This window comes from Vigna unguiculata, chromosome 9, assembly GCF_037176805.1.
Source record: "Vigna unguiculata cultivar grain cowpea cultivar isolate G323 ecotype 2 chromosome 9, ASM3717680v1, whole genome shotgun sequence".
In the NCBI taxonomy this organism is placed as follows: Eukaryota; Viridiplantae; Streptophyta; class Magnoliopsida; order Fabales; family Fabaceae; genus Vigna; species Vigna unguiculata.
In genome coordinates, this window is record NC_140800.1 from 34,159,681 (window position 1) to 34,183,259 (window position 23,579).

The 23,579-nt window shown below is 30.8% G+C and overlaps 3 protein-coding genes across 8 annotated transcripts; 2 read left to right on the top strand and 1 right to left on the bottom strand.

Moving 5' to 3' along the window:
* The first annotated feature begins 661 nt into the window (after positions 1 to 661).
* On the top strand, positions 662 to 4,858 carry LOC114163798 (uncharacterized). 4 transcript variants are annotated; one of them, XM_028048124.2, is made up of 4 exons: positions 662 to 728; positions 849 to 914; positions 1,714 to 2,680; positions 3,990 to 4,858. In XM_028048124.2, the coding sequence occupies exons 3-4, from the start codon at positions 1,776 to 1,778 to the stop codon at positions 4,468 to 4,470; spliced, it is 1,386 nt and encodes a 461-aa protein (XP_027903925.1). In that variant the 5' UTR covers positions 662 to 728; positions 849 to 914; positions 1,714 to 1,775; the 3' UTR covers positions 4,471 to 4,858. The 4 variants fall into 4 exon arrangements, with proteins under 4 accessions (XP_027903925.1, XP_027903924.1, XP_085522669.1 ...); XM_028048123.2 differs by lacking the exon at positions 662 to 728 and having other exon boundaries at positions 757 to 914; XM_085666543.1 differs by lacking the exon at positions 662 to 728 and having other exon boundaries at positions 757 to 914; positions 3,996 to 4,858.
* Positions 4,859 to 6,575: 1,717 nt separating this feature from the next.
* On the bottom strand, positions 6,576 to 11,175 carry LOC114196182 (protein ABIL2-like). 3 transcript variants are annotated; one of them, XM_028086740.2, is made up of 11 exons: positions 11,108 to 11,175; positions 10,892 to 11,022; positions 10,092 to 10,223; positions 9,800 to 9,882; positions 9,547 to 9,697; positions 8,112 to 8,211; positions 7,738 to 7,830; positions 7,600 to 7,642; positions 7,425 to 7,513; positions 7,108 to 7,253; positions 6,576 to 7,014 (listed from the first exon to the last, which is right to left on the bottom strand). In XM_028086740.2, exons 3-11 carry the CDS (start codon positions 10,194 to 10,196, stop codon positions 6,844 to 6,846), a joined length of 981 nt encoding a protein of 326 aa, XP_027942541.1. In that variant the 5' UTR covers positions 10,197 to 10,223; positions 10,892 to 11,022; positions 11,108 to 11,175; the 3' UTR covers positions 6,576 to 6,843. The 3 variants fall into 3 exon arrangements, with proteins under 3 accessions (XP_027942541.1, XP_027942540.1, XP_027942543.1); XM_028086739.2 differs by having other exon boundaries at positions 10,892 to 11,155; XM_028086742.2 differs by lacking the exon at positions 11,108 to 11,175 and having other exon boundaries at positions 10,769 to 10,930.
* A 10,019-nt stretch (positions 11,176 to 21,194) lies between these two features.
* On the top strand, positions 21,195 to 22,926 carry RKD4 (RWP-RK domain-containing protein). Its single transcript, XM_028049385.2, has 3 exons — positions 21,195 to 21,468; positions 21,648 to 22,185; positions 22,546 to 22,926. The coding sequence occupies exons 1-3, from the start codon at positions 21,371 to 21,373 to the stop codon at positions 22,708 to 22,710; spliced, it is 801 nt and encodes a 266-aa protein (XP_027905186.1). The 5' UTR covers positions 21,195 to 21,370; the 3' UTR covers positions 22,711 to 22,926.
* Positions 22,927 to 23,579: the final 653 nt, after the last annotated feature.

Below are 23,579 nucleotides of genomic sequence, written 5' to 3' on the forward strand. Positions count from 1 at the left end.
GTGAGGACTGTGGAGATAAAGTCCTGAGTGGACATTATCCTATACGAGAGTGACGTGCAACTAATTAAATGGTTAGGATGCAAATCTAAGCATCGTTTTCTTAATTAGGAAAAACGGATAACTGATTAAATAAAACGATTGAACATAAGTAGGTGGATGATAATGATCCCATTTTCTGGAAGGGAACAGAAATAAGAAACAAGTAATGGCATAAATAATTGTGGTACATTTAAAGAGATGAAGTATTTAATGCCTTAAAATGTAAAATATGTTGAATGCCTACCATAAAAATGATAAAAGCTAATAAAAATTGATGTAAGAGAAATTAAAATTATTTACCAGAAATAAGCAAAATATTTTCAAAGAAGAGTCACAAGGGACTGTGCAGGTGTCACGGTTAGAAGCCTTTGCAAACTACGTTGAGAACGATGGCGACAAAGTTTCCGAGAAAATCTGGACACTGGACACGTAAGAGAATAAAGAAGTTATGAAAAAAAAAATACAATTTTTATGTTCTTTAGTTTGATTTAATAATTTTAAAATCAATTATATAATTATAAAAAAATCCAATCATCATAATAATAGAAAAAGCAAATATATTTATTGAGGGCACACCAATTGATGTTATATAAAGAGTGGAATAGAAGGATGAGGGAACAAAATTCAAAAAGCATGGGATGGGACTGTGACAAGGGAACAAAAAAGAAAGATATTTGGGAGCATGGGGTGTAAGTATCACAATTATTGATTCTCTTTTTTTTTTTTTTTTTGACATGGTTGGAAATACAAAGACCATGCTTTTACATCAATATTTCTAGCAAATGCAAAACACGCACTATGTTGGACAGGTGTACAAGCAAAGTCTCAAACATGTTTCGGTGTTACAAGGAAGTTCACTTCTGATGATAATCAAGGCAAGTTCTCTCCTTTTCTCTCTCTGTGTCTATAACCAGTTAACTGAATATTCTTGTCCTTGCTTCTTTGGGATCTCATGTAGTTTGTACTGTCAAGTTTCGCTGGACCTTTTATCTTCTTTTGTTGGGATTTATGCCAGATAGATCTTTTTTGTTTCCCTTTCATGGGGTTTCATAGTTTAGGCCTGTAACTGACAAGAGAATTCGAGAAAGTTGACATGTATGTGATGTTCTATCTGAGGCATTCAGTTCTTCCAGAAACTGTAAGCGGAATTCTGCACACCCAAAATCGACATGTTCCTTGTCTCTCAATTAACCAACCAAAGTTTTTTTTTTTTTTTTTAACTGTTGCATTGGTTATATTTCTTGTCAAAAGCTACTTAATGATTGTGGGTTTTCATGACTCCAGTTAACGGTTCTTTGACAATTAGTTTTGTTGTAACTTAGTTCTTCCTGGGAAAGTTTGCTCTTCTTGGGTTTCTTTTCTACTGACAAAAATTTTAGTTGAGTCATTGACCTTTTGGTCTTCTTGCTTTCCTGCTTGAGTTGTGTTTGAAGATGAATGTTCTTTCTCTGTTAATGATAGGGAAATAGAAATATGATTAATAATCAACATTCTACAATGATTTTTGTGGGGATTTTGGCAAGAATTGTAAGAGCTGGTGGACCTAATTTTCCTGTGTTTCTTCTGCTTTCACACACCTTTTCAGCTAAATTGAAAGATTGGTAATTTGTTGGTCTCGTACGTAGTTTGTTTGTAATGTTGTAATGTTTTGAGTTTGTCTTACTGAATCAACAGATGCTAGATCCACCAAAAGTTGCCTCTTGAAAAAGGTCATTATCAGAGACTAGTAGTAAGTAATGGCGTCAGCAGAAGGGAAGGCACCTTATGCAGCTAAGTGTTTTACTCAAGATTTCCGGATTCCCCTAAATACTTCGGATCATCCTTCACCAGTTTCAAAAAAGTTAGTGTCTGATTGGGTTCCTTGTGATTCTACTAATGAACACATTCATGCCCATTCAGTTTGCATGCCCCATGATCTGAATTCTGATAAACTACCAGAAATGAAATGGTGGCTACATGTGAAGAGTGATTTGGGTGATGAAACAAATTATACATGTCAACATCTGAATTCCTACGAGTCTGAATTTGGTGCCTTCTATGCTGAATTGCTTAATAGAAACGTGAAGAGTGGGACAGATCAATTGATCAAAGACTTAGATACTTTGTCTGATTTGGAAATTGATAATTTATCTGTAGAGCAGCCGCGGCATGTTTCTCCTACGTGTATGAAAAACAGCAATACCAGAATGCCAAAATTTGAGGCTTCACTGAATACTGATTTAAATCTTACTCCTAAGAAAAAAGATCAGGGGGAACTATGTTTTTCAGACAGTCGTTTTATGGATTGTGATATTTCCAATTTCTTGGTCTCTGAACAAGTTAAAATGACATCATGTGATCTAGAATCACATTTGATGGGAGCTGAGGAAACTAGCCCTTGGTGGCGCACTGCCGGAAAAGATGAATTGGCTTCCTTGGTTGCTCGGAAGTCACTTGAGCATATTGAGAATTGTGATCTCCCTCATCCCCATACTAAGCATGTTAGTCTGAGACCTCCCTACCCTAAAGGTGTTGACCATGATAACATTCTACCATCATCTTTGAATCGTAAAACCGAGTCCGGTTCTTCTGTTGCAGATGATTATACAACGGGAATATCCACTTCTGACTGCTCATTTCAGGATTCAAGCAAGCTTTCCAGGTAATGGATAGGGCCCATACTTTACAATTTTTTACTTGTTTTCTGCAATCTTTGCCATGATGGTCGGTCTATTTTGTGAGAAATTTGATGTTTTCTCGTGTCTAAAATATTGAACTTCCTAATTAACTATTAAGTATGACTTGTGTTTGCAATGTTATTTAGATGCTAACTACATTGAGGTACCTTGTATGTATGCTGTTTCCACTGCTATTTATTGGAGACTGAAGCTAGTTATCGGTTCCAAACCATACATTTTTCATTTGATATATCAGATATATATCAGATAAGGATCACGAAGATGCCATCTTATAATTACTTATGTGGGCAGGTTTTAGATTTTATTTATTTATTTCTACCTATGTTTGGCTCTGACTGCTTGCCGTTACCGATTTCAAAGTAGTTTTAGTTATCTATCTCATGCTATCAGGGAATTTGATGATATACAAATTTAATTGAATTTAAACCTATTTTTGTATCTGATAACCAACTAATTGTATGAATGTATAGAACTACCAACATGTTTTGGAAATAACATATTTTATGAATTTAATTCGGGTTAAATATGTTTTTGCTCCTTCAACTTTTAGTGAAAATTGGAATTAGTCTTTCTTGGAAATCTTGAACCAATTTAGTCCCTCAATTCTGTAAATGCGTGAATTTAGTTCTTTTAACCAAATTTTATTGAGTTTATTTGACGTTTCAAACACATTTCATTATAGTATTTTAGTTTGTTTACACTGTTTGACACATATTCGCTTCAATGTTAATTGAGAAACGCATTTGAAACATCAAATAAATTTTAAAAAATTTGGTTTAAAGGACTAAATTCACATATTTTTAAAGATAAAGGACTAAATTGGTTTAAGATTTTCAAGAGAAACTAATTCCAATTTTCACTAAAAGTTGAAGGACTAAAAACATATTTAACTCATTTAATTCAACAATTGAAGCATGGTTTTTCCTAAGCTTTTAGAAATATATGTGAATGCTCTCTTTTCAAGCTATATTTCGATCCCTTAAAGGATATGTTTTTCCTTATGACCTTCAAAGATGTGCACAGACGCTCCATTCTTGGAAATTTAAGATACAATGATAGAACATAATTGTTGTAGTAGATATATTGAATTCCTGACTCATGATGAAACGCGGGTTCATTTATTAATTATGTAGGAATTTAGGAAGCATACTAAACACAGACTTGGTGACTTTGTTTTTGGGAATTTTTTCTTATAACCATTATACTATCGAGTTGAAATTTCATGAGTATTCTATGATCAATTTATTAACAAATTATGCTCCGTATGTTCAGTTTCAGCCAGAGCACAGATTCTAGTTCAAGCAACAAAGAATGCCACACAAATTCTGAGAACAGTAGCATGTCTGAGCTATTAAAAGCTTTGTGTTACTCTCAAACAAGAGCAAGAGAGGCTGAGAAAGCAGCACAGCGAGCTTACAGCGAGAAGGAGCACATCCTGAGTCTGTTTTTTCGACAGGCATCACAGCTCTTTGCTTACAAGCAGTGGCTCAACATGCTGCAGCTGGAAAACCTCTGCCTGCAACTCCGAAACAAAAACCAGTCATTGCTAAATCTCTTTCCAGCATCCTTACCCTGGTCCCCATGTAGGGGAATGCTGCTTAAGAAGAATCATGACAAAGCTGGGAAGCGGAAGAATAGTAACAGAAGATGTGGGATTGCAAAGTGTGTTGTTGCTTTTGCGGTCGGAGTAGGCCTTGCCGGTGCTGGCTTGCTTCTCGGTTGGACCATGGGATGGATGTTTCCAACGTTATAAATTGCATCTTGGTTCAGCGCATACTTCTGCTATGCTTTTCTGGAATTAGAGTTCTGTTGTGCCGAAAAGATTCACATGAGTGGATATATAATGTTATCCATGGTTTCCATGCCTACATTTGTGCATGTTCCTCAAACATTTGCGACCATTAGTTGTATATATTCAAGAACATATAGTGTAGAAAGATCCACGTCCACCTATTGGGAAAAGGCTTAGTCGTGGTTGTAGTGCAGAAAGAATACGTTAAGTAGACATGTATAAAGTTTGCTTTAAGTACCAAATGTACTTAGTTACTTGAAATATGTAAACGGTCAAAATAGTTTGTCAGGTCTGTGGGTCATAGATGAATGGCATTCCCATATTAGGTGCTCAATCTGTTTCTCTCTCACTTTGTTTTGTATCTCTTCATCCTTTAGCTTTCAATTCTTCTATAACTCCTTTTATTATTCTTCTGGTTTTTTATTTGTGTCTTCCTCTTTTCTTCCAATCCTATTCTTGTATTTGCAAATGCAGTCCTTAATTCTTTTTCTGTGATTTGAGACTAGTCTTTGACTTCTCTTATCAACTTGATCTTCAAGGAGAGTTACGGTTATACACTGATAAACATTTAGAAAACAATGATCTTCCGGTGATAATAATGTTGTTACCAATGTTGTTAGAGGGGTTTCACTGTACTTTCTGTAACTTACACCATCACTAATAATATTATACAACACATATGACCTCTACACACCACATATTCTAATGGGGAACGGAAAGATTTGCCGTGTTGCATGAAAGATTCCCTTTGTCCATGTCTGTGAAGATTATTTACTATCTTCTTATTTGAAAATTTTATTTAAAGCAATAATTAGTTAGAACAAATTTGTATTGAATAACTAAGATGACAATTACAGTGACCTCGAAATGGATTGTAGATATGAAGAAATGGTTTCATTGTACATGCATATGCAACCTTAGCAGTTGATTATTAGGTAATTAGTCTGAAATTTGAAACTCTCAAAATCTACACCAGTTATTTCTCAACTAGTTTACGATTCAAGGTGTGTTTAATTCAGCGTTAAAGAATTGATTCCAGTTAAATCAATTCTTCAACGCAGAAGTAAGAATTAGTTGTTTCTCATTCAACTGAATTTTTTACCTTTTAAATAATTTTGGAAACCAAACACATATTGATTGTGCGTTAGAAAATCAATTTTAATAAATTTTATATCAATTTGACGCAAATTCAAACACACACCGAGTTCAATCCTGCAATTGCAACACAACATAGTGACTGATGCATGATGATGTTTAATGGATGGAGTTGAATGTCCTCATGAGTAGCACCCTTTCCTGTGTTAACTGCAAAATTTGTCATTATCTTTAACAGGTGAATATGAAAAGTTTTACAAATTTGCTTAATCTACGAATTAATTTCATTTGATAGATAAACTTAATTTTTTTGTTTTTTGTTTTCTAGAAATGTCTAAGAAAAGTTTATTTTAAACAAAAACTATTACTGGTTGGCAATGGAAGTATTCATTCACAGTTGTAAACTGCATTAATGGACCTAAAAGCTATTGTTGAAATGCAGCTTCTCCTTTCAGTTGAGCTAAATGAAAGTTGCAGAACATCGCTTGGTGTAAACATTATTTGAAAATAACGATAATTCCTAGATGCATTTATTTAGAACGAAAATGGTAGTAGGTTTTAAGTAGTAGTTGGCTGGAACTTCGAATCCGAATTGACACACGTCATCCACTTTAGTTGCAAGAAATAATGCGCATTGACAAGGACATGTTGGCATTTTTTCACTTTTTTCAATAATATTTAATAGCGAAAACAAATGCAAAAGTCCATTAAATTGCATTTAACATACACAAGATTAGTTGTAACAGTGAAAATAATTGACCCGCGAAGTTTCCCATCTGTTAGAGGTTTCTTATGAGCAACAACAGAAACAGAATATACACACTCAACATTACATGTTCCAGATCAACGACTACAAATCCAATTTCCATTCATTTTGTTGCTTACACCACAATTTTGTTTCCATAAGCCATTATGGCTAAAAAGTTGCAGGAACAGTCATAAAGCCCTGAACTTCAACTTGCTACAAGAAGAAAAGATAAATGGTGCCAACTTTACTTGATTATATAACAACATTCATTGTTCAGAACAACGCTTGAGCTATTACACTATCACACATCATAATTTGAGGTGCTTAGTTACAGAAAGTAAAACAAAGACAAAGGAAAAGTACTGTATAAAAATGTTGATTTAAACGACAAAGAAGTGCAGCCTATCAAACTAGCAAGCAAAATTTGACTTGTTTCAAAGATTCTATGACATATTTGAATAGTTCCCTTGCTTTCTATAGGTTCTACCGTATCAGTACTCGTCCAAGTATGTGTATAGCATGTCATCCTTCTTAGACTTGCGCCTACTTAGTAAGGCCTTCAAGAGACGTTTACTCTTACTGGGGTACTGTTCTACGTCTTTGGCAGGGTCTCTTTCGGCATATAATCGCATTGAAGATGATTTGCGTGGCTCTGAAGGGTACTGGTGAAAGCATAAACAGAAACAGTTAGATAAGCTACTCTGAGGTTATTGGTGATATGCTAAGCAAAGAACCATGATTTATGTGTAACTCACCCTTTGTCTAGCATTGGAAGGATTTGGTGTGGTGGGTCTGCTCGGATTTGGTGTGGTTGGTCTACTTATCTTGGGTGTAGTAGGCCTACTTGACCGAGATCCGGTGCGCAGAAGGGGGAACCGATATGGCGAAACCGATCGCCTCTCTTCAGTGCATGCAACAAGATTGTAAAAATACAGACATGGTGAGATTTATATCTTCATCTTTTATGTGAAAATGGCAAAGAAATAGAAAGATCAAATATGGAAGACGTTAGATGTAATAAAAAGAAACTCAAGAATCAAGAAGATATCTTAGTGTACTATGTGCGTACAACCTAAATCTTTTTTAGGCGTGGATGAAGAAGTGAATGAAAAAGCTCCAGATCTCTGAGGTTGTAAAGAAGGTGATGGAGAACGCCCTCTTCTGCATCAAAATAAAGAATTGCCTCAGGATCTTATTGTGACAATGAGCAACTCAATCCTATAATAAGATGTGGAATTTGTAGTTACCTTGCTGTAGATGGCGGTGTTTCTCTAATTGTTGCTCGAACAGCTTTGGGATACAAAATCAATAAGAGGAATATGAGCTTATATCTAATGTTAATCCTTAGATAAGGGGAATTAAAATATTAGGATACAAAGAGATACCATTCCTAAAGTGAGGCCAGTCATCTTCATCATCTAGGTTGTAACCCTCATATTTTGACTTTGTGTAGTTGGCACCATGCATGGTCTCCCCAACTGAACTTTTGAATTTAAGGAATGTGAATATGTGATCATTCAACATCATAAACATACTATGTGTTCCGATCCCAAGTCAGTCGAGTGACATCATCAGGGGTGAAACTCCACCTTCCAAAGCCGACAATATCTTGAATGCGGTGATTGACCCTAACGATGCTATCTCATCGGACTTGGGAACAAAACACTTTGTAATGGTAAAAGAAACAAAATATAATAGAAATGGAAAAAGGAAACAGCACCATAAGAAGAAAGAGAAGATGAAAATGCAAGGTACTTGCCTGGCAGGATATAACGCTTGTGATATTTTGGAGTACTAATCACCAATGACTGTTGGGTACGCCCCTCATGATCCATATACTCTTGGCAAGTCTTTATTCTCTGTTGTACCACATTAAGCAAACACATTATTATTCAAGCTTCAATAATATTAAGGATTAATTGCACATTTAGTCCTTTAATATTTTTAAAATTAACCAATCTAGTTCCACTGTTATAATAATAGTAACGTTTAAATAATAAATTTTGACATGGCTATTTAAAAAAATAGGCTAACATTTTCTTTTAAGACTCAGTGAATTTAAGCCTAATATCAACAAAGGACAATGTTCAAAGTCACAGCTGCAGATGAAAAACTCTGCTTAGAATTGAATGGGGCTTGGTATTTTCAAAGCATGCCTTAATCAAAAATTTGAGAATAAAATATAGATAATTCTTAGACAGGTATAGATCCACTGTGGTCATCAATATCAGCCACCGACCACCTATCACGTTCTTGCCAGATACAGTTTTCTATAGGTAAATTCACCAACTACCATTATCTAATGTAATTAAATCATTTTACTGTCCAATTTTTTATTGTACTGGCTATTGCAAGAGAACAAAAATGAACTTTATCAAGATTGAATTTGAGACATACCGAGGGACAGGACAAGTAAAACAACATGTACAAGAAGCTGAGTGATAGCATAACTTGTTTTATGAGGTGCTTTGTAGTTAATGCACAACACAAGCAGCTTTGATGGAGGAGAGGGTAGTGCTGGGTAGAGTTCAATTATTAGGCTCAGCGGTTGTTATTTGTTGGTATAAGAGAGGTTTAAAAAAAGTAGTAGATATTTTTTGCTTTTTGGTGCTGTTTTGCTTGAAAAGTTATCAACTGATTTATTGAGAATTTTGCCCTATGCTACTTCTATTATGGTTCCCTTGACCACTTTTTAAATCAAACGTGGAACAAGTATTTGTTGGAATGTCTTCTTTCTGTTTTAACAAATTTAACACATCATCAAGTTCATTACAAAATTACTATTTATAGTACCGAACAAAACCTTTCTGAGTTTCTTTAAGACCTGAAACTGCTCTCAGATTGTATAAATTCCACTTTCAATTCTTTTTTGGATAATTGAATTGAAGTTTTCAATTAGCATATATGCAGATAACTTTTAGTAGAAGTTTCTCTGATGAATACAACATACAGCACCAAGCAATAAAGACATTTAGATAACTAGATATTTATCAACGTCCTGGAGGTTATCAGTGAAATAAGAAGAGTTATGCATGCAATAAAGATCAGTTTTTCATCTCAAGAAAAGTGTGACTAACAAGTCACGTTGCTCATTCAATATGACAGTGCTATCAGTTTTTAATCCTAGAAATTATATAAGAATTGCTTTAGTGCACTTTCTCCATCTGAAGCGAAATGGAGATCATTAGGTATACCTGTTCAATACAAGATACTCTTAGTTCTGCAACAGAAACTTCAACGACCTTCTCATCCAACAGATCATTTACTTTGTAGGTCACAGAACCTAAATGGTCCACTGTATTTACTAGAGCTTTGATGGCATAATCCTTCAATGTTTCTACCACTCTACCAACATAGAACAGAAAAAGAAATCAACAATAAAGAGATGATACTAAGGATATGGCAGCATCATCATAAATATGGACCAGCTCTAGCAAAGCAACTCACATTTGCTTTTGGTCATCGTTGGTATAAGAGAGTTCAAAATATTCAGCAGCTGAATATAATTGTGCTCTCAGATTCTTCAAATCCTAGGAACAGAGATGCAACAATAAAAACAAATAGTAAAACACTTTATCGCACTTAATTGAGAAGTATATTCTAAATTAAAGCCACAGATGCATTAGACAATGATCTTAAGTATTAAGATTGAAAACAAGGCCTCTTGAATCCAAAAGCTCTAACAAAAAATGAAACCAATATCCCCAACTAAACAGCAAGTACAAAATTATAAAAGTACCTTCAAACTATCATCGAAGAGCAAGCTCTGCTGCATAAAAACCTCATCATAATTGGAAGCTTCTTGAGATACAGGTTGGGTTGCAGAAGTTGTGATCTTCCCCATAAATGAAAGTAAAGGAAGAAGGACCACCTAGTCCATAAAGGAAAGATTAAAAAACAAAAAACGATAACAACTTCAAAGTCAAGTTGTGAGAGTGAAGAGGATAAAAAAGAAAGGTGTTGCCAAAGGAAAACAGAAACAGATCAAACCAAAATCAGAAACACCTTTTAGACCAAGACAGTGAAAGGTAAAAGCTCTTGATAAAATAGACAATAGCAACAACGGAAGCTGAGAAGAAAGATAAAGAAGAAGACAACCTCTTCTGTAACAACTAATAAGATACCAAAAGCTGATTATCCTACAAAGCATATAGTTGTCTGAACTAGAATATACATATTAAACACAATTCTCTGAGACAATTTTGAAACAACAGAAGCGAAAATTTTAAACTAAAAGGCAAAATTCCACAATTTTTGCCGAATCTTCTGCAACACTCACATTGTATTAAAATCTAAACAAATAAACCCTCAAAAGCAAACCCGACCCAATCCTTAAAAACATCGAAAGTTGCAAAATTCCCGACAAACAAGTCCAACATAACAAGGAAGCAAACATGGGTAAGTGAAGGTGGTTACTTTTCCAAGCTCAAACAATTAACCCTTCTCCAAACAGCTCCCAAAAACCAATTGCAAGAAACCAAGCTGCTGACTTTAAGCAGTTAAGAAAACAAACCAGACAGCGGGAATGCAGAAACCAACCTAGCAACCCTTTTGAAGGAGTTTCTTGCTGCAGTCACAGTGGTGAAGAGGAACATGGAAAGCGAAAGTTTGAAAACCCAGTTGCCATTGGAAACCAAATGTCAAATAAAAGACACTGCGATGACCCTTCACTACAGCACTCACACTAAAACGGTTAGGTGTTGGGATTTTGACTGCAAAAAAGGAAAGGGACAGGTCAAGTTTTGCAACACATACAGTTGGAGAGTAGAGAAGAGAGGGAGAGGAGAGCACGTCGGAACATTGGCCGAGGAATCCACATAATTTTTAATTATATGTCATTCCCTGATATTTAAAAAAATCAATTTTTTTTGAAAAAAAATGAAAGGGAAAAAGAAAAAATGAGTCCTTGCTGCTTTGGGAAGCAGAAACTGACCAAGACAACCCCACTTCGCATCATTGTCATTCGATGGCCCCAGTTTGTTTTTTTTTAAATTTCCTTTTGTTTTTCTCTTTAATTTTGGAAGGGCGTGTTTGGTTTTTCATAAAGGAGTAACAAGTAAACACAAGGTTTTACTTTTATCTTTGCGGGTTTTCTGACTTGTATTCGTCCAAAGTGGATGACGTGAGTGACAGGAATAATGCAAAATTTAACACATACCATCATTCCACACGCAACAAGCCGATAACTAGTGTTAACTATTGTTTGTTACAAAGCACTCTAAAAAGAACCACTTTTTTATTTTAATTAAGACATGTTTCACATTTTAAATATCACTTTTAATCCTAGGAATGACTTTTTCTTTTATCATTTCCATTGGGTGATGTATTTGACAATTTGACAATTTCATGGATGACTAACTATATTAAAAATCTAAATCATCACAAAATTGAAGAAATAGATTAATTAGTGTAAATTTCTAACTTTTAAAATGATATTATGAAAAGAAGAATGTGAGAGATTTATTAAAAAAACCAAAAAATGAATTGGTGTATTTATTTATGCGTTACGAAGGGTCCCTCCTTCACTGCTCCACCGCCACACTCTTCATTCCCACGCAAGTGTTACTCTTCTGTCCTGCATCCTATGCTATGCTATGATGCACCTCCTCTGTTCCCTATTTTTTTTCTTTTGGTATGTGTCGTACGCATACATACATAATGCAAAAATATTAAATACTATTTTGAATAATAGGATAAACTTTCCATATCAAATCAATTTTGTCTTTATATAATAAATATCAGTTTTATTTTTTAAAATATTTTTACCTTTATATTGTTAATTTTTTCTTAATTTGAATTAAAAACAATAATAATAATACTTCAAAATAAATAGGGAAAATAATATCATAATTACCTTTATCAAACACTTTTATGGTAGTCAAAATAATTTATAAGTTGGTAGTTATTTAGTTGGTCTTAAAATTATTCATAAGGCGACACGATATCATGTGTACAAATTATGTAACATTTCTTTCTTAAGTTATTACTTAAGCAAGACTCTAACAATATGGTCCAAAATAGAATAACACTATATTGCAATATCAAAATAATAAACAAAATGAAAAACTTAATGCAGTAATCATGTAGTGGAGTAGATCTAATTTTGTTAGATCATATTCTCTTAATTTTAACACAAGAACATCTATAATTTAATAAAATTTTATTTAAATTCTAATTTCATAAGGTTTGAAAAATATTTGTCTTTTTCGTGACTTGACTCGTAAATTTTATGTTAAGCCTGCACATTATAATAGGGTGTGTTATAAAACTTAAATTTTAAAGTCATGGATTGATTCTTGTATTAAAAATACCCTAAAACAATAAAATGGATATACTAGAAAACCCAATTTAATATTTAAACCTTAAGATAAAGTATTAGAAAATTATAGGTTAAAATATTTCGTTGGTCTTCGTTTTAAATCTTAATTTGATCTTATATTTTTATTAGTCTCAATTAGGTCTACATTTTTATAAATGAGTAACAATTAAGTTTTTTTTTTCATTAATAGGAAACTAACGTCATTAAGTAGATATCACGTGTCAGTTCCTCGTTTTTTTTTTCATTTTTTTTTTAAATATTTATGATACGTGTCACATTATACGTGACACATGTCAATCTAATATGGTGACACACGTCAAGTTATTACATGAATATCGTTCTCATATTTGTTAATTTGATTTGATTTTGGTCCCAAATTTTTTTAAAAATTTTCAATTTCATGAATTTCAAATTTAAACCAAATTTAACTTTTATATAATATTAAATTTTATATAATATTATGATTATTTTTATTAAATATTTTAATAATATTAAGTTTATTTAATATTAAAATTTTAAATATATTTATTTTAATTTGTTATAAAATTGTTTTAAAATTTTACATTTAAATTTATAAAATTGTTATTTTTAAGTCAACTCTAAGATTTGTATACAATTTGTTGATATATAATATTATACAAATATTTTGAATATAAATTTATCAATCTATATATTTATTAAAATAAAATTTAAATTAAGTTTAATGTAAAATATAAATTTAAATAAACTTAATATTATTAAAAATATTTAAAAGAAATATCACTTTTAATAAAAGTATCATTATGACATCTATATAAAAATTATATTTGGTCTAAATATGTAGCACATAAAATTGAAAATTAAAAAAAAATAGAACTAAAATCAAATCAAATTAACATATATGAGGATCAAATTGAGATTCATATAATAATTTGACATGTATCACCATATTAGATTGACACGTGACACTATATTAAATTGACACGTGACATAAATATTTTTTAAAAATTTTAAAAAAATTCAAAAAAACGAGAAGATGTGACACCTACTTAACGGTGTTAATTTCATATTAACGAAAATGACCTAATTGTTACTCATTCTAAAAAATTCAGACCTAATTGAGATTAATAAGAATATGATGATCAAATTGAGATTTTGGTACAAAAACGAGAACTATGAGAGTATTTTAACCAAAATTATAATACTTAGAATTGTCAAATTATTTTATACAGAAAGGACACTAAATTAAAAGTAATTTAGTTGGAAAAGATAAGGCAAGGGTTTGAAGATTGGTGAAGGAAATGAGACAATGGCGAACGACAGGGTGGTTGTCGTGACAACCACAAATGCCCAAAAGTCCAAACACTTCTGTTTTCACAATTATTTTTAGTACAAAAAAAAGGAATAATATACTCAATCTTTCCACATTTAGAATAAACTGATGTTTTAAGATTTAAATTCAAATCTTAGTTAATAAAATACCAAACCATTTATCCTACCAGTTTTCGGTGAAGTTGTTAAGTTAGGATTTAAAGCTCATTTTCTCTTTTTTTTTTAAGACATGAGATAGAAAAATAGTTATAAGTCGTAACATGATTTTAATATGAAAATTTTGGATTAGTGTAATATGATTATACCATAATTAAACCAAAGTAGTATCACTTAACCGGATTTCTTTATATTGAAATTGTGTCATAATAATACAATTTTTGAAATGGCGTCATGCTAACAAGCCACACTAGATGGATTATTTCAGTGTTAAATTTTCCAAATTGATAAAGAAACCCAATTAACTAAATATATTTAATGTAAGAATTACGTTAATATTAAAATATATAATTGTTCCACAAACTTTATGCATTGATCGTATCGGCGTCCTTGAAGGCGATATTAAGTAATAATAAAAAATAATTTAGTTATGAATTTGTTGTTTTGATAATGAGGTGCGTGATTTGTGGGAATTGAATCGGTCTGCAAAAGCTGCGTGATTTACGGAAATAGGTGGGTCCAGCAGCAAATAACACTTTATTTTGGATTAAGCTGCAGAAAAAGAAGAAAAAAAAAAAAACTCTCATAGTTTCTTCTACCTCTGAACTATATTTCTTCATTGTTGGTTTGTAGGTTTCAGTGATATACAAGTGTAGGTTATTTTTGCTGATAAAAAAATAAAACTAGTGTAGGTTCAGGTTTTCTCCCTTCCTTTTCCGGTGTTCATGCTATGTTGTCTTTTTCTTAAATTTTCGAATACCAAATCCAAAGTTATATTTTTTAAGTTTTAAATGACATAATTTGGAAGAATGAAAAACAATATTTATTCTTCCAATATTATGGATTATATGGTTCAGTTTGTGGTTGCTATGGGTCATTATTTTGGATAACTTATTTGGAAATGTATAATAATCTTATACATTATGTAAATTAGAAATCTCAGTAATTGATTTTGTACAACTAATTTCTTAAGACATTAATTACATTCTTTTAATAATAACAAATCCATGATGTATTTTCAGATAGATTGTTTTGGAACCTATCTAAAATATTATCCCAAGTAATTTATAATATATTCAACATGTTATTAATAGAAAAACAACAGATAAGATCAATAAAGAGAAAACTAATAAAGAAAATAACTTACTTAGAGAAGAAAAGAAGATAAGTTACATACGTCAATGTTTGTCGATCGAGTAATAATAAATAACGTAAGAAATCATTAGTGGATAAAGTCAAAGGTCATCAAATTGATAAAATGTGCGACTATTATGTGAATAAAGAATGAATTTTTTTTATATTTAAATAATGAAAGGATATTTGTATAAAGGAAACATTTTGAAATTCTCAAGAGAAAATAAAACACTCACTTGACAACTTATTTTAATAATATAATGAACTGTAATAGTAAATTAAGTTAAAAAAGTTATATATATATATATATATATATATATATATATATATATAATTAAGGTGTTGTTTTAAATTATTAAGTGAAAATTTTTCCAAGTCTCAAAATACCACCACCTTTTACTAAATGTACCATTTTCATAGGTGGGTATAAAAAGAAATGATAGGTGCAGAAAGAAGATACCCTCGTTAACATTGAGAGGCCCATCATTCTTCATGTTTGCTGTCTTTTAGGTCCATAAACCAAAGACGTGTCCATTCAATCAGAACGAGGAAATGGTAGAACAAGAAAACACTTTTTATTATTTTCTTTTTTCTTTTCAAATGGTTAGTTAAAAATATTGAATAATTTTCTTTATATCATAATACTAATATGTCATAATATATTTTTTATTTATTTTAAATAAGAAATTATTCGATTTCAAAATACATGGATAGTTTTAAACTGTGTTTCTATAAGTAACGCTAAAATATGCTAGCTTGTTGTTTTATGTTTCGGTGTTTTTATAATATACATGGATTAATTAAATTTGTTTAACTTTGTTTGGTTTGAAAAGGGAAAATGTGAAAGTAAAAAAGAAAATAAAAGCGTAAAAATTTAAATTGTTTATATTAAATAAAAAATTATTGAAAAGTTATTTTAGGAAAAGAGAGTGGGAAGTAAATATTAATTTTCTTTCAAAATATTTTTTAAACAACAAACTCTACAACTATTTTCTCTATATATTGAAATAACTTCAAACTTTTTTTATTGCAGGTAAATATAAATAATGTCTGTTCAACAGAAAATTATACGGTAATTTTTTCTTAATTTAGTTTTCTATTCATATAATCAGGATTTTTTTTTCACTTCACATGATTAACTGAGATAACATTAGTGTTTTGTCCGTTCATAATAATTTACAAAAATAGTAATAAGATTTGTTTATATGGAGACTAAATATATTTTAAGGAACAAATTTTTATTAAGGTCTAGATGTTTTATGTCAATATTTTGGTTCACTCTTGAGTCTTTTCTTCAAGTCATCATTCTTCTTCACTTCTTTTTATCGAGGTGTCCTTTTTGGATGAGAGCTTAGAGTTCTCGACAGTAGAGATGTCTGCAAAGACATGACGCTCAAGTTAGTTGTTGCAATTTATAAGGTGATTGTAATAAAATGAGATTCATCACTTACCTCATGAACAATGTCTTTTATACTACTTGGATGAGTCCTGGTTGTTGGCCCTAGGTTATGCAGCATTAAGTTGTCTTAGGGTTTTCTTAATATACTTACTTATTCATAATCACTGTGATTTGTCTTTTTGTCTAGGTGGCTCCGTATTACAATAGTGACACACGTATGTCCTTTTGGTTTAGGCTGATACGTCATTGACCTTATAGTTGTAGGGATATACTTGGCCAATATATATACACTAGTCCTCAAAGTCAAGATATTCTTAATCAAGAGTCTCAGTGAAGTTGTTATTGTTTCATCTTGTCTTTTAGGAAGTTGAGATGTCTTTACCTTTTTCTGTGGTTGTAGTGTACTTGCTCGTGTTTCTAAAGTTGTGTTAAACTTTATATCTAGGGTGTGTTCTCATGGGAGTGATGATTTGAGGGAGAGGGAGAGGATTTATTTGGGTTGATTAGAAGGTGATATGTATGTTGTTCTTTTTTATGGATTTGGGGATGATTGTAGAGTGAATTTGAGAATAATTTTTGTGAAAGGATTTGATTGATGTAATAGATAAAAAAACATTTTAATAAATAGAAATTAAAGATTACTAAATTACCCTTATTAATAAATAATAATATAAAATAATCTTTGGAAGAGTTGAAATAATATTTTTTAGAGAAGATGTTAATTAATAGTTTTGAATAAAAGTTATTATTATAACAAATAAAGAATAAAATGCATTTGGTATAAGAATAAATATTAAAATATTTAGATATTAAAATGTATTTTTAAAATAATTTTGTTTTCATCTTGATTTATTTATTTTTTCGTTTTATTTAGAAATTAACATATGAATTAAAAAATTCAAAACTTTTTGACAGCGAAGGAAATACATGTCTGGAAAATGTTTTAGTCGCTTTTTTCAGAAGAAAACCACAATCTCATCATGGAGGTGCCAAAGCCATCCCACCCTTGCTGATTTTCTACCGTCAACCAGAATCTTTTCTGCATACACATGAAAATAAGGTTATGATAAATAGGATTATTATGGTAAAATATGGTTTTAAATCTGCGCTCAACAAGTAAGATGGGAGAATGGAACAATCTCGCAAATACACGCTTTACATCACTCGCAAATAATTGAAAACGAACATCCATAATCAACGCAAATCCATCTTCGCTAATTCTCGTCAATAGTAAATCAATTCATAAGAACAAGTCTTAAAGGTTGTGATGTTTCAAACAAGAAAAAATCTTGTCTTGGTGTGTTACTCTCGTGGGCTATATTAGCATATGATATAAGATTAAATGTCTCAATTTCATATACTTTTAATATCCCCTTTCAACTCTATAAAATAATAATGCATAAAAATTTATATCATTATATCAATTAAAATATTTGGCTAACTACATTTTTCGTTTTTTTTCTCTCAGTTTTTTTACTAATCATTTATATTTTTTCGACTTAAATCTAAGTATTTGTGTATTTTTGTCATCCTCTTTGATCACCTTAATACGATGGGTGCAGGTTTAACTTTTTAGAATGATTAAAATATATATGTTATGTTTAAGGTTTTCTTAATATTAAAAACAGTAGATTAAATAAGCGCGTACCGAAGTACTGCTTTCATCTCATTATGTTATGTTTAAGGTTTTCTTAATATTGAAAACAATACTAAATTATACAGTGAATAGTTTTTTTACTAAAATATTCTTACTTTTTTACTATTTTATTATTTATACATCTTACGCATTAACTTAAACCATGATTACGTATCTCTACCGATACAACTATCTGTATATGATTTTATGAATAATTATAAGATACCAAAGATGGTTGCTTTTAATGAACTAATATCATTGACAATATTCTATCTTGTTATATAACTAAATGTAATAATTTATGTTTTTTTCTTCTGCATTTATATATACTAAATAGTGTTATATTATTAATTATTTTAATACATTCTAAAAATCAAAATCAATATTTATTAATATATTTTGATGACACAACATAAATAATATATATCAAAGAGAAAATAAATTTTCAATAATTTATATTAGTTTGAATGACAATTTATTTAAAAAATATAAGCAAACTTAAATAACTAAAATGTACGTTTTATTTTTTATATTAAGTTAAGAAAGCTTGTTTATCCACCTGTCATTAATTTAACTGGAAATGAGAATTAAGAAAATAACTGAGAATTAAATTTTAGCCTGATCTGTTTTTAATTAAGACAATTTTTTTTAAAAATAACTGAGAATTAATTTTTTTGTATTATTGTTTGAAATATAAATGTGTTATATTATTATAATTCAAATCATAAACAGTTAAGTTGTAACTATTAATAATAATTAAATAATTTAATATATAAAATAATAATCTTTTAATTTATTGAACTCAAAATATTAATTAATTATTTAAAGACTTAAAAAATATTAATATAATTAAATATATTTATTGTTAAAATATAGAATACAAAACTAAAATTAAAAGAAAGAACTGACAACGTGATGGGGGCGGACCTAAAGCTAGTCCTAACTATATTCTGTGCCCAAAAATACAGCAGACTAACCTATTTTACTATCCACACCACAATTTGTACCCCATTATTAATGTATTAAGAAAATTTCGCACCAATGAGTCAGAAATAAATTCGTATAAAAGATAAAATATCAATTTAAACTTAAAATATTAAGATAATAAATTTATACATCTATAATAATATATTAAAATTTTGGTTAAATTATATATTTGATCCTTACTTTCGTCCAATTTTATTAATTCAATTCTAACATTTTTTTTAATTAGTCCCAAATTTTCTCAATTTCTTTTAACATCGTTTAAATAATTAATGGTCGGTAAACTATGTCTATCACATATCAATTTGCAAGTTTTTGGATTTTTTTTTAATTTAAAAAAAATGTTCATGTGTCAAACGAGCATTATGTCACGTGTTAGGTTGATCAGTGTTACATGTCAAGATCAATGTTTTATACTCAATTTAATTTTTATATTCGCTATTTTTGTTCAATTTAGTTTTTTTTAAATAAAACAATTTCGATCCTTTCCAAATTGAAACTAAATTTAATTTTTATATAAATGTTATACTAGTATTTATATTAAAATTAACATTTTATCGTCTTAAAATTTGAAACCAATAGTATTAATCCTCACTCTTCAATTTTTAATTCTAATTTTAAATCAATTGTAATCCTAACCCTAAACAAAAAATATTTAATAAAAATATGAGTATAAAATTTATATAAACATTAAAATTGGTCTCCATTTGGAAAAGGACAAAATTGTTCGATTTAATAAAATTGAGACTAAATTGAAAAAAATAAATAACGGATACAGAGACCAAGTTGAATACAAAATATTAACCCGGACACTAATCCTGACATATGGCACGATGTCGACTTGACACATGTACATTTTTTTAATTAAAAAAAATAAAGAAATATAAAAAAATAGTTAAAAAATTAATTAAAAAAAACACGAATTAACACATGAAAGACACATTCATTACTAGTTAATTAGTTAATTATTTAAACGATACTAACAAAAAAAATCAAATTGATTAAAATTGACAAAAATTAGAACTTGATTAAAAAAACATATATTAAGACTAAATTAACAAAGAAATTTTTTTTTACAACTAAACTTTGACAACTTACTCTTACCATCTGAGGTGACATTTTCTAAGTAGCTACTCATTTATTCTTTTTTTTTTATTTTTTTATATTTTAAAATCACTTAAAATATATTATCTAAGGTAAGAGAAAATTGTCAAAATTTAACTGTTAAGATATAATTGTCTGGTGACAAAACTGAACAAAAACGAAAAATACATGTCTAAATTAACCTAAAATTTTTAATCAATGTGAAACTTCTGATTGACATCAAATTCATTCTTACTATTTTTTTTTTCTCACCCTTGTATACCCAAAATCAGTGGAAGAATATGGTCACTGCACCACACAAAGCTATGGAAAGCTATGAATATAGTTTCATTTTATTTTATAATAGTTTCCATGCGTTACCGTAGGAACAGCAATGAACATGGCATCATTTCCTAAAACACTAAATGATGACAAAATATGTATGGAAAAACACGTTTTTACAACACCTCATACACGTACAAACAAAACAACAATCACAAATCTCGCACCACTAACATTCTTACTTCCATCACATGATAACAAATATGGGTTTGATTTTTTTTTTCTTGATAATTAATTATGAATTTGTTAGGAAGATTATTCTTCAAAAGAAAAGTTTTGTTTCAGATTCTGAACATTATCTCTATAACGAAATTATTAATCTGTGATTAAAATTAGATAAGCATGCAGCAGATGTAGGAGATGAGTGAGATTGGATGAATAAAGCTGGTTGTGATGACTTGTTTGATTAGTAATTAAGGTTAATGCAAAGTCAAATGAATATGAATATGAGTATGAGTATGATGTATCTAAGGTAGCGGGTTCAATGTCTCCAAAATTAAACTGAAGAAGAGTTGGTCTGAAAATCGTAACCCCCTCTTTTCCCAAACCACACATCCCCTCACACACAGACACACACGTTTATAAATACTCTCTTTTTTCCGCGTTCTCCTTAGTCCCTCCAAACCCATTTGCAATCTGCTCTTTCTCTCCAATATGAACTTTGTCTCCGAACATGATTTCCCCAATCTTGAAATCATTCCTCAGACTTTCAGCTCATGCTTTTTCTCTGCTCAACTATGCCCTACAGATAAGTAAGCTCCTCTTTCTTCACTGTCTTTTTTGCTTAGTATTATTCCTATGGAACAGTTTCTCGTGACTTTCGAGGTTGATTGGAACTTTCTTTGTTTTATTTTGTCTTATACGATAAACAGTACTATATTGTTTTTTTTTTTTTGGATGAGTGGTATTTTAATGGTGTATTTGACTTCAGAACGACGGAGGTTTCACTTCCACCATTAGAGGGTTTTTCCGGTCACGATTGGACACAGCAGTTGCCGTATTCAAGTAAGCAACTTTGCTTGAACGAGTTCCCAGATTTGGAAAACCTAGACCTCGATTTTAGCCTCCCACCCCTGGGTGAAGATTTGGAGGAGGTGGAGCAGAAGCCCTTGAACATTGTTGTTGTTCCCGAAGAAAGTCATCATTGCGGTCGCGAGAAGGGTTTTGGGGATGCTTTATTGGCGATTGAAAATGGGTCTGCGATTTGTGTGAAGAAAGAGGAGGTGCAGAATATTCAGCAGATGCTAGTGCCTCGTGCTGGTAGTAACAGTAAGAAGAAGAAGAAGAAGAAGCCATGTGCTCTGGAATTTGAGGAGATAATGAAGCATTTTGATGTTCCCATTAATGAAGCTGCTAAGCAAATGAATGTGGGGTTAACCATGTTGAAGAGAAGGTGCAGGGAGCTTAACATCATGAGGTGGCCCCATAGGAAACTCAAGAGCTTGCAATTACTCATCGAGAATGTTAAGGTAATGTACCTAGACATGCTTGTCATGTCCTATGTATGAGTGTGAGTATATCTCTACCATTTAATGAGCATCGACTGAAACAACATTATCTTTTTGTTACCTTATTTCCCGTGTCTTAATTACTGGACCAGTAAACTATGTTGCTTTTGTTTGCTGAGAAATCCTGAGTTTACAATTGTAGGAGTTGGACCCCACGCGGAATCATAATTAAGAACTTTGTAGGTTGTACTGTTTTGGAATAGTTTGTGCCCCATAAAAGGGCAGTGAAGGTGACAAGAAAACCAACGTGAAAACTAATTAACCACTGATTTTATTACTTTTCTGTGGTCAATGGCTGAAAGTGGTTGGTATGTGGTGCAGGAATTGGGTTTGGCAGACGAGGTTTCCATGTTGGAGAAGCATAAAAGGTTGTTGGAAAAATTACCAGGTCTGGAATTAAATGCAAAAGCCAAGAAGCTGAGGCAAGCTTGTTTCAAAGCTAATTACAAGAGGAGAAGGTTTATGGGTATGACACTCCAAGCTTGACCTTCATGGTTATGCCAGGAATTCGAGGATGAACATGAAAGGAATAGGAGTATATAGAGATTTGAAACATTACATAAAATAGGATGTTGGAGACTCTACTAGGTAACATAGGTTCATATTGTGAATTAGGAAACTGATTTGACTTCACAACTCATGTTGTTCATGACCTCTTTACATCATGTCTTTTAATACTTACAATCTTACTTTTGGAACCTATATGATATGAGTTGCTATTGTTGTGAAGTATTATTGTCCATTAATTCCTACTATTATTATATGCTTTATTCTTCTACAACTACCCAGAAACCGGTTAAAACGATTAACTGATTTCTCTTCCCAAAATAACTGAGTCACCACTGGTTTAATTAACCAAGCTTATGCAATTTGTTAACATCTTTTATAATCCTATGACCAAATTCCTGCTTCTAGGAGAGTATCTTACAAATACGTTTCTTAATTAATTTACAAAAATCATGTTTAAGGACAAAATCTTGACGCCTTATCAAATTTGTTTAAAACTGGTTTCCGACAATATTTAAGGATAAAATTGTTGGCTGAATTTACGGTTTTTTTTTTCTGAAGAAAATTTAAAGTTCATACAAAACTACTCATTTAGGGCAAAGATATTGAGTAGAAGACATTTTTACAGCTTCAATACTCATTCGACTGCACATAAATTAGTTGTGATATTTTTAACTCCGTTCTAGTGACATTGATATGATATAATGCTAAAAATTAAAAAAAAATTAATAATAAAGTACAATTATTTTAGGAACATCTTTTTTTGTAACATGCACTTTGTTATAGTATGGAAATTTTCACTCAAATGTTAAGGTTATAAAAAAAGGTTTTAAAATTGTTTTTATGAG

Excerpts from the sequence above, each read along its gene's own strand:
- LOC114196182 (XM_028086740.2), bottom strand. The coding sequence starts at position 10,196 with ATGGGGAAGATCACAACTTCTGCAACCCAACCTGTATCTCAAGAAGCT. Across the intron at positions 8,212-9,546 it reads GAGTATCTTGTATTGAACAG|AGAATAAAGACTTGCCAAGA; the intron begins GTATACCTAATG and ends GTGGTACAACAG. Across the intron at positions 7,514-7,599 it reads ACACCGCCATCTACAGCAAG|AAGAGGGCGTTCTCCATCAC; the intron begins GTAACTACAAAT and ends ATTTTGATGCAG.
- LOC114163798 (XM_028048124.2), top strand. The coding sequence starts at position 1,776 with ATGGCGTCAGCAGAAGGGAAGGCACCTTATGCAGCTAAGTGTTTTACT. Across the intron at positions 2,681-3,989 it reads GATTCAAGCAAGCTTTCCAG|TTTCAGCCAGAGCACAGATT; the intron begins GTAATGGATAGG and ends CCGTATGTTCAG.
- RKD4 (XM_028049385.2), top strand. The coding sequence starts at position 21,371 with ATGAACTTTGTCTCCGAACATGATTTCCCCAATCTTGAAATCATTCCT. Across the intron at positions 21,469-21,647 it reads CAACTATGCCCTACAGATAA|AACGACGGAGGTTTCACTTC; the intron begins GTAAGCTCCTCT and ends ATTTGACTTCAG. Across the intron at positions 22,186-22,545 it reads TACTCATCGAGAATGTTAAG|GAATTGGGTTTGGCAGACGA; the intron begins GTAATGTACCTA and ends TATGTGGTGCAG.